At 45.9% G+C, this 15,100-nt stretch overlaps 1 protein-coding gene across 5 annotated transcripts in view; it reads right to left on the bottom strand.

Annotated features, from left to right (window-relative positions):
- The window catches only part of cadpsa (Ca2+-dependent activator protein for secretion a), a 62,777-nt gene that overhangs the window by 34,023 nt on the left and 13,654 nt on the right, over positions 1-15,100 (bottom strand). For 3 of the 5 annotated variants that reach the window (XR_011035416.1, XM_068315329.1, XM_068315330.1), the window contains exons 5-17: positions 14,842-15,078; positions 13,773-13,894; positions 12,137-12,248; positions 11,457-11,596; positions 11,120-11,186; positions 7,092-7,200; positions 6,761-6,973; positions 5,838-5,974; positions 5,326-5,513; positions 4,871-5,029; positions 892-993; positions 748-811; positions 547-670 (exon numbers count right to left, since the gene is read on the bottom strand). Coding sequence is in view for 4 of the 5 variants with exons in the window: in XM_068315329.1 (XP_068171430.1) it covers positions 547-670; positions 748-811; positions 892-993; positions 4,871-5,029; positions 5,326-5,513; positions 5,838-5,974; positions 6,761-6,973; positions 7,092-7,200; positions 11,120-11,186; positions 11,457-11,596; positions 12,137-12,248; positions 13,773-13,894; positions 14,842-15,078 (1,774 nt within the window). In the remaining variant the exon portion in view is untranslated. The remainder of the gene's footprint in view (positions 1-546; positions 671-747; positions 812-891; positions 994-4,870; positions 5,030-5,325; positions 5,514-5,837; positions 5,975-6,760; positions 6,974-7,091; positions 7,201-11,119; positions 11,187-11,456; positions 11,597-12,136; positions 12,249-13,772; positions 13,895-14,841; positions 15,079-15,100) is intronic. The other 2 variants (XM_068315331.1, XM_068315332.1) reach the window with 1 other exon arrangement.

Raw genomic sequence — 15,100 nt, 5'->3', positions numbered from 1 at the left:
GTCAGAGAGGAAGGCAGGAAAACAACCGGCTGAGGTCAGAGAGGGAAGAGCGGCTGAAGAAGAAGCTGAGGCGCGAATGGACGAAGAGTTGAATGCACTTTTACTCCCAGAACAATTCAGCTAGAGGTGAAAAAACGCCACTTATAATCAGTAATAGGAAGTGAAGAAGTGAAAAGTCGTAATCCAGCAGTTAAATCTACCGAATTACTGCAGAGAGGCCGGATCCAAATTATATTTCCAAAAATAGTCCAACTTTAAAAGCTGCAAACATCACAAAACTATCACAAAACGCGACCATCGTTATTTTTCTCGCCGCCGACTGACGTTGAGGTTCACCTGGTGGACGAGGGCGACGAATCAAAAGAACCCAGACCCCATTCTGGGCTCTGATTGGCTCAAATGTGAAGTTAGTTTGATCAGAGTTCCTCTAGTCTAAATGATTCCTTCCTGTTATTTCCTTGTTTATACCTAAACCTGACGCTCGAACAAAGGCATCACTAGTCGAGCTCAGAGCTCCACCCAGACTGTGCACCAGTGGCGACTCACCTTCCAGCTTGGCGTACTCGGACAGGCGTTGGTAGTTGACCAGCGCCGCCTGTTCCAGACACCTCCGGATCACGGCCTTCACCTCGTCCTGTGGGACCGGAGTCACGATGTCCTTCATCAGAACCTGGACAGGAGAAACAGGAAACCTGAAGATACCTAACGATGAAGAACCGCTCCAGACGCTTGGGAACATTGGCTCACCCGTTCCAACAGGGACAGAGTGGCCTTCAGCGCCCCCTCTGGTCGTCCGAAGGGAAAGCAGTACCTGTGAGACAACAGGCCTCCATCAGAACCAAAGCAGCGGAGGACTCCAGGGTGGGGGGGTTCTCTCTGGACTGATCCTACCTGAAGTGTGTGATTTGGTTTTCCAGGAGAACCCTCAGTCGCTCCTTGATCTCCTCAAAGCGTTCCCTCTCCTCCACCGTTACCGTGCCGATGCCATCGGGCCTTGAAGACAACAGAACACCAGCATAAAGTTAATAATATGAATAATATGGGCAATAAAAATCAAGTTTACACCATTTTAATCGACTTTACGTCTCTCTGACACGAATACTGGAATCGTAAAATCACTACAGAAACGTTGAAAGCACATAATATCATGTTATTGTAAAATAAATAAGTATTAAAACATAATAATATAGACTTATTAGCCCGTAGCAACCCCCGTGACCCACAATGAGAAAGACGCTGCTGAAGGCGAGACGGCAATGTGTTTTCTGTAAAAAATGAAAAAATGAAAATTTTATTGTTTGTAAGCTTAAAATGGATTTGTATTAACTAACTATTATTATTACAAATGCATTCGTAAATAAAGTTCAGTACAGAAATGGGAATGGTCATCTTCAGCTTAGCCTGAATTCAACTTACGTCGCGTCTCCTGGAACCGATTACCAAGATTTTTAATTATCATATTTATTATTAAATACAACATTCTCTCAGCTTATTGTGTTTATTTATACAAAAAAATTAAGACTGATGACTTTTTAATCGTTTGTAATTAAATAAAACTCGTGCATCACCAACCAGGGCACGGTGGGATCAATCCTTCTACCGCGGATCTAGAACACCCTGATTAGCCTGCTGCCACGGCAACCAGGCAGCGGATAAGTGATAGGAAACGGGTGGAATGTCTGTTTGACATCCAGACATACACACACACACACACACACACACACACACACACACGCACACACAATTTGGTCTCATTTATTTGTGCCCATGATGGAAAAGTGAAGTTTCAAAATTTTGCTTTTTCAACGTTTCGGAAAATGAAATATTTCAATACTCGCATCGTAATCTCTTTAGGAGCAGGTGTGTGTGTGTGTGTGTGTGTGTGTGTGTGTGTGTGTGTGTGTGTGTGTGTGTGTGTGTGATGTGTTGATCGTTTCTGACATGCTTGGGTCTGGGTGGAGTGTGAGCAGAGTGCATGTGACAGAAGAGGCGCTGGACTGGTGGCCATGACAGGATGATGAGGAGCAGGAGACATGACACTCTGAACCCCCACCCCCCCCACACACACACAGACACACACACACAGACACACACCTCCCGCCCTACTGAATGTGTCATGTCAGCAGACACACACTTGCCTGTTACATATGGAATGGTAGCTTAGCATTAGCGCTGATCTCACCTGAAGCTCCTGCAAAATGTTTGTGATTTTCATTTGACTGAAATTTAAAAAAAAATTTTTTATATATATATATATATATATATATATTTCAAATTATATTTAGAAATATATTTACACTCAAACAGCATTTTTTAAAACCACTGGGCTGATTGAGCATATGGCTCTTAGCCAATCAGAAACGAGCCGCATCAGCAGCGAGGCCACGCCTCTATAGGCTACATAAGGTAACATAAGGGGAGGAGCTAAAACGCCTGATTCCTACTTATGTTTCTGATTCGAATTAAATTCACATTTTTGGAACAAAGGAAACACATTATGTGCAGTTTTTAAATACTAAAAGTGATCTTGAAATAAATTCATACAAATCAAGTCATTTTCGCTTAAAACTAGCGGATATTTTAATAGAACATTTCAATAGAGCTGGCGTTTTGTTCGGGGTGTACCCCTTGTCTCACCATAGCCAGCTGAGATAGTCGCAAGTAGACTCCTGACCTACCAGACGGATAAGCGGCTGAAGACGAGACGATTACGATCATCTGATCTACAAGATGGATGAATAAAACACTGAATATTTTACTGCTAAAATTCAATCCTTTCATAATTTATCAAACAATATTTTATAAAACTCTCCCCCTCCTCAAAAGTACGCTCAAACTGTTTATGACAGATATTGTCTGCACAAATAGACAGCAGCTTAAATGTCATGAATTTACTCTCCTTTTTGTCGTTTCTTTCATTTATCCATCAGCGATACTTTTGGCGCCTAAAAGACAAACGTCTGAAGAGTCGTCATCAGAAAACTCAAACATCCTGACAGAAAATGAAAGATTTCACACTAATTAAGTCCTGCAGGGCCCAGTCTCTCTCTCTCTCTCTCTTTCTCTCTGATGACCTGATGACCTCACAGCTCTGAGGACGATAGGACATAAATGAGCCATCAGCGCAGGACGGCGACACGTTAGCATCACACACTTTCATCTGCAGAAGACGCCTCATCAACGCCCGGAGGGAGATCAACACAGAAATACAGACAATAAAAGAAACGACACCCAATCACCAAGAACCGCATCCAGACAAAGGAATATTCTGATAGCAGCTCGTCACCTATGTCAGGGGTGGGCAATTCGTTTTTACAAAAAGGCCTAATATTTATATTTGGCTCATTGAAATTGTGGCATTTAATTTATGTAATTTGTTATTGGCCTCACGTGGGCCGGACAGGGATGTACAAAGGGCCGGATGTGGCCCGCGGGCCATAGTTTACCCAGGTCTGGTCCATGTTGGACTCCACCCAGTTTGGCCCTGGTCTCTAGTGCTGGTTGTGAAGCAAAGAAAGGGGACGGTCCAGTTTGCGGTTCTGTTGGCTTCACCACACTTCCTGTCGGCACAACTATTTCCTGGTTTTGCTTGATTAGTGTTTGATGCCCCAAACCAACCAATGAGCAATGACCTTTTCCTTTCCTGATTTTGTTCTTCAATGAATCTCACTCAAAAATTCTGTCCGTCAATGGGGCGGAGGTGTTACCACACATCCAAAATGGATAAACTAAACCCTGTCTTTACCAAATCTTTGGATTTAAATGCTTCATTCTAATTAAATATAATATTTATTTCAGATTTTTTATTTCTGGACTCTGAGTTTGGACAGAAGTCCATTTCTGACACTCCAGCAGGCGACTGGTCAACTGAGTGCAACTTCGTGCAGCGACAGCTCCAGGCTAGCAGGCTACAGGAGGCCGGGGTAGGGTGGGGGGGTTAAGGGGGGATGTATGCGTTTGGGTGGTGGGGGGGTCTGGATGAGGTGCGTCGGGGCAGCGGCGTTGGAGACACTGGGCCGTCACACATGACAACCTGTCAACCTGTCATGAATGGACCTGCAGGCGCGGCGCCGGACTGGCAGCAGGTCTTTGTTTGACGGAACATGTGATGAGTTTATACAAGGAGACGGAGGTTTCGGATTCATGAGGAGGAAATCTACAAAATCACATGGATTCAATTTAAATATGAATAATTGTCCGGAGTTCTGTCCTCCGGCAGCAGCTAAAAACACCAAACAGCGAGGAACGAGTGACGGACCTCCCTCCAGTCCACTTTACGCTCCTCTGTCTCGGAGCGAATGTTGTCCACGCCGATCAGAAAAGTCAGTCCTCAGTTTGTCAGCAGGACAGATGGAGGGATGGATTGATGAATGGGTAAAGGATGGGAAGAGTAGAAGGAACGGGGGGACAGACAGCCCTCCTCGACCTCTGCCCCCCCGAGCCGGAGCGTTTCTCGTCCGTCTCTCCGTCAGACTTTTGAGTTTGATCCTGACAGACATCCAAAAGGATCAGACAGGAGCCTATACTGGATACATACCGGAACACAGACCGGTACCCAGAACCATCAGGAACGAAGACCAGTACCCAGAACCATCAGGAACATAGACTAGAACCCAGAACTGTCAGGAACTAAGACTACTACCCAGAACCCCCATGAACAAAGACCAGTACCCAGAACCCCCAGGAACCAAGACCAGTAACCAGAGCAGAAGTTATTTTATTACTGACACCTAATGGAAAGGTGGTTGTCCTCACCTGTATGAAAGGTGTGACTCTGGACTGTGATGACGACTCAGTCAGTCAACAATGACAAAGATGATGTTTTCTGTCCCCCCTGTGGACCAGCTGCACAGCCCCATGTAGGACTTACCTTCTGGTTCCTGAGTAAATCAGGGCTCTGGGGTTCCTCATGAACTCAACGATCCGGAGTTCCCTCCTGTGAGCAGGGAGCTCGGGGGTGGTGGGGAACAGGGCCCGATGGAGTTCGGCCTCGCATACGGGCCAGTTTAATAACTCGGACACGCGCTGACTGCGAGTTTTGTAAGGAGTTCGTAAGGAGTTTAAGGGATATTGGAGGGAGGTTGTTTCGTTAAGGTAAGGAGTTGAGGAAGTACAAGACAAAAAAGAAAGAGGAGGCAAAGTGAGCGTTCAAACGACATGCAGAACAAATCAATAGACATGCAAAAGGAAATGAGATATAAGAAAGGGGCGGGGTCATTGCCATTGGCTAGCAGGAGGTGTGGACCGTTTGCTGGTCTATGTTCAAGGGTGAGGGTGGTTGTACTGGAGGGAGGGCACAAGGCGGGGCAGGTATTCAGTACCTACCTGTTCCCGTGGACATGGGAGGCGCAGAAGGCGAAGCTGTAGTGCAGCAGAGTGGGGTCTATCATGGCGCCATTCTCCGCCCTCTCCAGCAGGTCGCTCAGGTAGCATAGATGTCGATGGCAGCCTCGAACGCCGTAGCGAGCGCAGTACTCATCCAGGACAAACACCTGACCGGGACTGAACCAACCCTACGGGAGACAAACACGCCAACGGCATTGAAGACTGTAAGTTAGCAAGCTAGCCTGCTAGCTTACATCGTCCTCTACCATCACCAATTGACTCTTGGCTGCCCTCTAGTGGACAAATCAACCCCGAGGTAATGGGCGCATGTGTGATATTTGTGAAATACTGAAAAATTCTCGATAATATGAAGTTTATTTCAAATTTTAATCTTCTGAATTATGTATTAGTGTTAAAACATTTTTTTGTCCTACTTGAGGGTAAAAAGTGAGATCAAAACGTTGATATCTTCTTCAAACGTTCAACCACAGCCAAATGAAGTCTTTGCGTACCAGGCAGGAGTAGGAGTCGTTGAGTCGGTGGTCCAGAGTGAGGCGCTGTACCAACTCAAACAGCGAGCCGTGGTCAAAGTTACAGGGATTGGCTGAAATAAACTCATCCATTCCGTGCTTCTGGGCTCGATCGGCATCTGAAGACGAGACGGAATCAGAAGAAGTTCAGGTTGAACAAGTAAATGAGCAAGAAGCACCAATGGTTCATAAACCTCTCTGAGATCCCTATCTTTTCTCTCATTGGTTACTCTACCCCACCCCAGTACCAGGACCCTGAGCCAGTAGGATCTTCTGGTCGGTTCCCCCAAAACCGCTGGTCTTTACTCTGAACGCTTCCTTTTCTAGACGAATGTGGGACAGATGGGAGTGAAGGTTATACCGAGCTACAGCAATCAGCCAATGTCCTCTTCACTGCCCAACGGAGGCACCCCAGCTGTCAATCAACAAACAAAACAAAGAGCGGGATGCTGGGAGCTGATTGTGTCCCCTCCATGAGTCCACCCCCCTAAAAAATCTAAAAAGGTGACATTGTGTTGCCCCTTTGGTCTGTAGCTGGTGGCCTGTCAGGTCTGCTTGATGTGAGTGAGCGGGAGTGGAGGCGGGAGGGCTGGACAGTAACAGGCAGTGACATTAGTCACCCCGTCCATCTGGGCTGGGGAGGGACGGCCCTGACTATGATTGATGGCTGCTATACATTTATAGATCTACAAGAGAAGAACCGGGAGGCAGAGACCCGGACCTGATGGCTAACGGACCACGAAACTCATCAAGATCTTTATGGAAGTCCTGCAAGATACCCCTCAGGTGGAGATTCCCTCCAGAGGAACCATCTACCAGGAACATCTAGTACCCGCTTCTTCTGAAAGTTCCTTGAGAACATCATCATCATCATCAGGGTACCGTCAGGCTAAAAGTTAACTCACAGAACTGAGATATGGGAGCGTCGAGCTGCGGCGCCGTCCCCCCCCTCGAGTTCAACTTCTGGACCTGAGTGGGGGGAACCGGTTTGTGCGACTGGCCGGTGGCCCGGTACATAGCCTGGACCCACAGGATCCGGTCCTGCTCGTCATCGCTGGCAAAGATCACAGTGTCGCCTTCTTTCACAGCGTTGAAGAACGTCCGACCGCCGTCCAGACCTGCAGGACGCAAGAAGTTCAGCAGCGCCGTTTGACCCGACCGACCAATCCCGTGCCTCCACAGAACCCTGGTAGTCTGTCGCTGGAATCACCCCAATTCATGGACTTGTCGGCATACCTGGTTGTGGGTCGGTGTAGTCCACAGTGTAGCCATCCAGCTGGAGCAGCTCCACAGGCTCCGCCTTCTTCTCTCTGTAGCTGCTCATGGCGAAGGTGTACTGACTCACCTGGACCAATCAGAGAAAAGGAAAGTCTCTAGAGGTGGCTCAGTATCTGGGACTAAGATAAAACCTTATAACAATGGGATTATTTAAATATCAGGGATATTATTTCATTCTAGAGGAATAAAAAATGCTTCCATTCATTTTTCGCTGAAACTATCCATAATATTTTTTGCCATTTTCGCTAAACGACAAGAAACTTTCCTCTCAACTCTTTCAGAGACATTCTGTCGTTTCTGTTTAACAGTAAAAAGAACAGAGACGACAAACGGCAAAGAAAGAAAGAAAGATGGATTCCAGTATCGGAGTTTGGACGCGATGATGTCGGAGCTCATCTCTTCAGCCCCCCGCCCCCTCCAGGAGGCAGATAGAACATGGCAGCAGCGAAAACACGCGGCGCCGCCGACAGAGACGTTTTATATAATAGTTATATATTTAATTCTAACGCACCTGAAGCGGAGAGGAGAATTTAATTTCTGGTTAAACTGGGGGTTCACACCACCTTATTAATTCATAAACTGGTAGTAACATCAGAAAACCTGTGAGACAAACTGACGAGGCGTTCAGGAGCGTAGGGATTTTCTAATTACGAGCCGCACAGATTTAACAACTCATCGTGTTTCACCGCTATGAGGATCCCAAACCGGATCCTGATCCAGATTAGTTAGACCAAATCGGTGTGTGTTGGGATATGGTGGCGGAGCGTGACACTGCCCCCTACAGGTGGATGAGGTAACGCAGGTAAGGAGCCCTGAAGGTGAGACGTTCTGGATCAGATCCAAATGCTTCTAACTGAGGAATCGTTCCTGTGACAACCGTTTTACCCCAAATGGTTGATGTCTGCGGCGATGGGGTCGTTACGCCGCCACCTACTGGCCTGGCATACACACTGCAGCCTTAATAAGGGTTTTGCAGACGAGTGAGGTTGTTTTTAAGGATCGTTTCCTCGAAGTAACGTTGAGAAGACGCCTCTTCAAACATCTTCAGATGTCCAGCCGGTTCTTCACCCTTCGGGGAAAGCGGACAACCGATGAGGAACACGTGATTCCAGACAGAAGAGGCTTCCAGGGGAGGTGCTGGCGGAGGGATACGCTCACCGCCAGTTTGTGATTCGCCTCCCGTACTGATGTGAACGTAAACGACGGTAACGATCCTCTCCTCTCCGCCGTCTCTCCTCTTCATCCTGACTGACAGCTCGGAGATGAAGCTGCTGTTTTGGGTGGGGTGGGGGGCTTGTTGGCGTGGTGTCCTGGAGGCCAGGGAGCTGCTGGAGAGTCGGTCGGTTGCTTTCTGTGGCCTCAGGTGTCATCAGCGTTGTGGTGAGGGAATCTCGTTTGTCACCGACTGCAGCTGCAGATGGAGTGAGAGCCGCCACTTTTCAGCAGCAGAGGTGGCGGCGGCGGCCGACCGGTCCAACCCGGTGATTGATGATGACAGGCTGCTTTGACTGGCAGCTACAGCTAGCGTAGCCTAGCTACTCCTCTGTTAGCCGTGGATGAAGAACGCGACCAATCAGAGCTGGCCCAGCTAGCAACAAAAACATGTTCCGACACCGGAACCACAACCAGAACCTCAGCCCGTTTGTAGCTGTTTGGAACACTTCCTGGTTCAAATGTTAGGGGCGTGGCTACATGAGGTCTCCTCTTCTTCTTCTTCTCATCACACCATCAGATTTACATGCATTCATTGATCCCTCTTCTGTTTCGTTGATGTTTCTCAGGCCCAACCTCCTTATTTCCTTATAAGGAAAGTGGAAGTTGGACACCAGTAACCCATCAGTCTCTCTACTGGTTGGTTGATGTTAGCTGGAACAAGATGATCGCTGATACAGAAGATAGTCCACCAGGAGTTACGTTCAACAGATCTGATGTTTTCATACGTTTCAAACTGCGGACCCAAACACCTGATCCTGTTTGAGCCAATCGGAACAGAGGAGATAGATGTAGGAGGAGGATCTACTTCCTTGTTTAACATGGGAGTCTCCACATCATCCTGTGTTCTTCTCTGGATGGAGGAATCCTGACCATCAGACGTTAAATCGGGGTTCTGGTCTCATCCTGACGGTCAAACAAAACAACGAACCCAACGGAACCGATTTGACCCGATTAAGGGAGGAAGATCCACATCAGACATAATAAAACCAGCATGAGCAAAGAACATCACAAAGAACACATACACACACACACACACACACACACACACACACACGCAGGCAGGCAGTGTGTATTGACCAGTGTTTGTCACTTGCTATATATTTAGCTGAAGGCGAGTGAGAGGCTTCAAGTTGGCGGCGCTCCGGCTTTTCTAGCTGCGAGTGTTGGTCCAGCTAGTGTTCACTCCACTTTGTCAATCCGCTGTCAACACGTAGCTCTGAGACATACCCCCCCATAACATACCCCCCCACACACGCACACCCACCTCCCGACTCAGAGCCACCAGGAAATGGCTGCTACCCCCCCCCCCACCTCCTGACAAAAGCCTGCCCGCCGTCTCCATCACTCCTCTGACAGCACAGAGACGACAGCTGGGCTGCATCGCCGCCGCCGCCGATGGAGCGGCACAACAGCATCATAATCAATAATCAATCACTGGGATCAGAGCGATAATTAATCAATGGGATCAGATCGATAATCAATCACTGGGATCAGAGCGATGCCATCATGATCCATAATCAATCACTGATAACGGTCCTCTTCATGTGTGTATTTCATTAGAGGCGGATGGAAAGGTGTTTATTGGTTATTGATTATTGATTATGGATGCAGCACAGCCTCACACAACAAGGAGAAAAGCTGAATCAGTTGATCGATAACTTCCTCCAGACGTGTGACTATTTTGATCAGTTGTTCAGCGACGGATCACATCCCTCCATCCTCCTCCTCTTCCTCACCGTGATGAAGGACAAATGGTTCTGATTTAAATATTTCAATCCGTCTGGAACCGAGAACCGGACCCGTCCGGTCGTTTGATTGGATTCCACAGTTAGGATAGAATTTGTAGAATTTAGTTTTCTCATTAAAACATTTTTGTTTGTTTATTGTTTTGTGTGTTTTTATTGAAAAATTTTTTTTTTTAAAAATGTTCATGAATCTATACAATATCTATCAAATAGAAAAAATGGCTGCAATAATTTTTGAATATTGAATAATAATAGTTAAAATAATAATAATAATAATAATAATAATAATAATAATAATGATAATGATAATAATAATGATAATAATAATAATGTTCACATTTAAGTGATCAGGGAATGTTTTTGAGTGATTGATTATAGATGAATTATTAGGTCAATTACGTGACAGTTGTTTTTATTATTTGACATCTTTTTTTTGTAACACAGACGGATGCAGCAGAATTTTAATTTCACATTTTGCTTGAATAAAAATAAAAAATTAATTCCAGCATTTGTCGTGTCAGAAAAATTCACAAAAAGAAAGAATTTCACCTAAATCCTGAAAGAATTTTTATTAGTGTTGATTTGAGATTAATTCTTTGAAGACAATTCAGGAAAATTTGATTAAAATAGTAGACAAAAAAATAAATGTTTAAAATGACTTAAAATAATATTCATATTTTTTATTTGTTCTGCTTTAATTGAATGATTCCTCTTCACAGTTTATAATTTAAACACATTTATTTAAAGAAAACTCTTTTTTCTGTTCATTTTGTCAGAAAGGGAAAAAAATTCTTTATTTAGATTAGATTTATATTTAGCAAAAAATATTTACAGTGTAATTTGAAACCGTTCTCCCTGATTGATTAATTGATCAGTTTATTAACACGTATAGCTGCTTGAAGGATGCTGTGCTATCACTTCCGGCGTCCCCACCTGTACATGAAGTGACATCACCCCCCTTGGGCTGAGCAGGTAAACACCCGTGTGGTCACATGACGCTCAGGTGTGATTGTTGTGCGTTCTCACCTGCACCAGAACGAAGAACCTCTTCTTCCACCTCTTCCACACGTTCTTCCCGATGGCCCACAGGTACCTGCAGGTGAAAGCGGCCAATCGGTGAAGCCGTTCTGTCATAGACCGACCTGAGGTCATTCTGACGGGCTGCAGCGGCGCACGCTGACCTCTGGTGGTGGAACGTCAGTACTGCACCCACGCAAAACCATTGTACAAAAGTATTGGGACACCCACTCTTTAGAGGGAAGAGGGGGTTTTCCGTTGGTCGGTTCGGACCTCTTTGCTCCAGAACTTCAGTATCTGTGATTTCATCATCTGTTTAAACACCTGGGATAAAAGCATCGCTTACCCACAATGCTTCATGTTCTGGGGTTTGTCCATGCGGATGGCCAGTTTGATCCTGAGGTCGCTGTCCGGACAGCCTTTAGACACGGTCATCTTATGGAGCTCCGACTGTTTGGGGCTGTTGGGGGTCGGATGGAGCACCACCTAGTGGGAGGGAGTCACATACGATAAGGACTATGGTCGTACACCCTGGAGAGAATGTTAACCTGCTTTGATCCTGAGTCTCATGTTCCCATTAGCTTTAGTTTTGTGTCCCAATTAGTTTTAGTCTCATGTTCTCATCAGTTTTAGTCTCATGTTCCCATTAGTTTTAGTCTCTTACCTTCAGTAGTTTTAGTCTCATGTTCTCACTAGTTTTAGTCTCATGTCTCATTAGTTTTAGTCTCATGTTCTCATTAGTTTCAGTCTCATGTCTCATTAGTTTTAGTCTCATGTTCTCATTAGTTTCAGTCTCATGTTCCTATTAGTTTTAGTCTCTTGCCTTCATTATTTTTAGTCTCATGTCTCATTAGTTTTAGTCTCATGTTCCCATTAGTTTTAGTATCTTACCTTCATTAGTTTTAGTCTCATGTCTTCATTTAAACCTCATGATCTCATTAGTTTAAGGTTTATGTCACGACAACTACAGGGTTCTGTAAGGAGGGAACCATGTGACCAGACGGTTCTGTATCTCGTTCTTCTTACCTTCCCCAGCTCTTTGTCTTCTAGAGCCAACACTCCTGTACTCTCAGTAAACAGCTTCACCTTCACAGCAGGTAACGGCTGGGTGGTGGTGAAGTCCCCCTGGGTACCCCACCTACACACACACACACACACACACACACACACACACACACACACACACACACACACACACACACACACACACACACACACACACACACACACACACACACACACACACACACACACACACACACACACAGCGTCGTACTCTCATCTAACGGAGGTCTTGAATCAGAACTGGGTTCCTCAGATCCATCATCTCATTTTCATCTCCATCCAATCACAAATTGCCTCGTCCTTCTTCGACCAATCAGCCATCAGCTTTCTGACTGTCCTCTCAACTGTAGAATCAGGCGTCTAATCCAACCGATGACCAACATCAAACTCTCCTGTAGACCTGCAGAACCTTCTGGAGCTGCTGGCTGACGGCGGGGCATTGAACCCTCTGAGGATCATCACACCTCCACTCTTTAAGTTCACACCCATCTGTAATCACCCTTTGTTCCAGCAGCTGTTCTCTGTGGACACCTACCATAGCATGTTAGCACCAAACAGCAGACAGCGTTAGCGACTAGCTGGTGAACACAATGGAACGTTTAGCAGCTAAAGACGCTATCGGTGTGAATAAATGTACAGGAAGAAGTGTCGTCAGCTGTTGTATGTTTAAGAATCTAGGGATCACTTAAAGCCATATTAATCAAGACTAATCAATATTAATATTAATCTTTTGCAAAACAGAAGCTAAATTAACTCCGAAAACATGACAGAAATCCTTGAAATGAGATATTACCAAAAATTTTGATGTCATACTTGGCACAATGTTTTTTTTTGGTAAAACAAGACTTCAGTGAGGTCAGAGAAGTTCATCCACCACCGTCACCATTAGAAAATACACTCAAAAAAGGCTCTAAGAGCTCATCAGTTGGTCTATGAAGAAAGAAATGGATTCAGAGCATCACTAGAAACCTGCTGCTAACATCTAGAACCACATGTACAACCCTAACCCCAACGCCAACCCTAGAACCAACCCTAACCCCAATGCTAGAACCAACAGACTGATGGATCTGTTTTTGTCATAAAATAGGTCTTTTTTTATGCTGCGTTTTTTTTATGCTCTATTTAATCCATAATTTTTTGATTAATTGTAAATTCTTTATTCTTCTTCTGACTTTTTCCCCGCGTTCTGAAACAGAGCAACTGTAATCAGAAGCAACCCCTAGGGGATCAATACAGGATATTCCTGATATCCATCATTATTCCCTTGAGAAATGAAGTTAAACGTTGGAAAACTTTACTCCTCACATCTCTCTGCTGGACCGGCAGCAAACGATAAAAACACCCTTTTAACGAAGGTCATAAACAAACACACAAACAACTGATGGGTGATCACATGACTGGCGTGTGGATCAGCTTTGGGTACGTTTGGGGTTTTTTCCTTGCATGCATTTTTAATTATTCATCTCTTCTAATTGACCCTCCTTCTGACTGACCTCAGAAAAACACTTTAAGATTATTATATTATTGATTATGAGTGACGCTGCTGATCCTGCTGAATTACACTTATTGACCAGCAGGGGGCAGTGTGTGTGCATACATTGGTTTTGACGCCTCGGCCTGGTCCGTCTGCAGTTTGTGCCCTCCCTCCACCTCCATGGTGCAATAAACGATCCGGTTGGGAGCCAAAGACTTCAGACCCTGGACCTCCATGATCACAACCTGCAACACAAAAAAAATCAGAAGAACAGAGACTTTAAAACATGCACCAAAACCCTTCACCAGCAGGGGGCAGTGTTGCCCTACAAGATGAACCAGGAAGCAGAAGAACCACAAAAAACAGTGGGAACTGTTTCTCTCAGAAGACCACATCTATGCAGGTCTATGTAGGGTTATAATGCATTCGTGATTTATAACTGGTAAGCGATTCTCCGCGGTGGACCTGGTGTTGTGGTTGGAGCCTGGAGGACAAGAGAGCTTTGCTTCCTCTTGTAACCGTCTAGTTTGGTCTGCACCTAAACCTGCACCCTGATTGGAACCGGGTTTATTCCCTGAATCCAACAGGAAGTGGATCCTGTCCCGACTCCCCAGAGACAGGAACAAGGATCGTGGGCAATGTGCTGCCAGGATACGGCAACCATCCATTGTACAGAAGAGAAAGAACTTCTCCCACCTCACCCACATTGGGTTATTTTTTCCTCTGGAAGACAGAGAAGAGTCTCTTTGTCTGAGATGCTAAAAATGGAGAAGCAGTCGACTAATCCCGCTGCTGCTCGGAGGACGATCCACACAGGTGTCGGACGGGCAATTTAAGGTAGGAGGGAGTTGAGAGTTTCTTTCTCAACGGGGAAATGCCAACCAATTAAAGAGAGGTTCAAACTGTCTGTCAGTCAGTTCAGGTCCGGGGAGACGTTTCCTCTCATTAGAGCCTCCAGAGGAAACTCTGAGGTGGATTTGTGTCAGGGCGAATCAGAAAAGGAGCTTTGATGGGCAGTTTAAGGCGGTTGACTCCCAGGGGCTCCAAAAAACACCCTTCCGTCTGTTGGGTTTTAAACGCGTAAAGTTTATCGTGCAACAAGTAGATCTGCAGATCAGCTGGTAGAACAAACAAACTGAAGAAACCAGAAGCCAGATCCAGGCTGGGATGGATGGACAGCAGGTCCACCTACCTCCAGGGTGAAGGACAGCACCACGTCGGACTTGGACAGCGTGTTCTCGTCCTCCTGGCCCATGTCCATGATGGAGGTGTTGTGGCCTCGCTTCAGCTTCTGCAACTTGAACTCGCCGCCCTTGGAGACCGGCATGCTCTCCAGGTTGGCCATCAGCAGGTTGACGGAGGAGCGCAGCTCCTCAATGTACATGGCCTCCATCTCCCTGGAGACAAACCGGGGAAACCTCCCGACGTGCTGGACGAGACGGGAAAGAGAG

The sequence above is a fragment of the Antennarius striatus genome, chromosome 5 (genome assembly GCF_040054535.1).
Source record: "Antennarius striatus isolate MH-2024 chromosome 5, ASM4005453v1, whole genome shotgun sequence".
Classification (NCBI taxonomy): domain Eukaryota; kingdom Metazoa; phylum Chordata; class Actinopteri; order Lophiiformes; family Antennariidae; genus Antennarius; species Antennarius striatus.
This window is presented reverse-complemented; position numbering and strand designations above follow the sequence as displayed.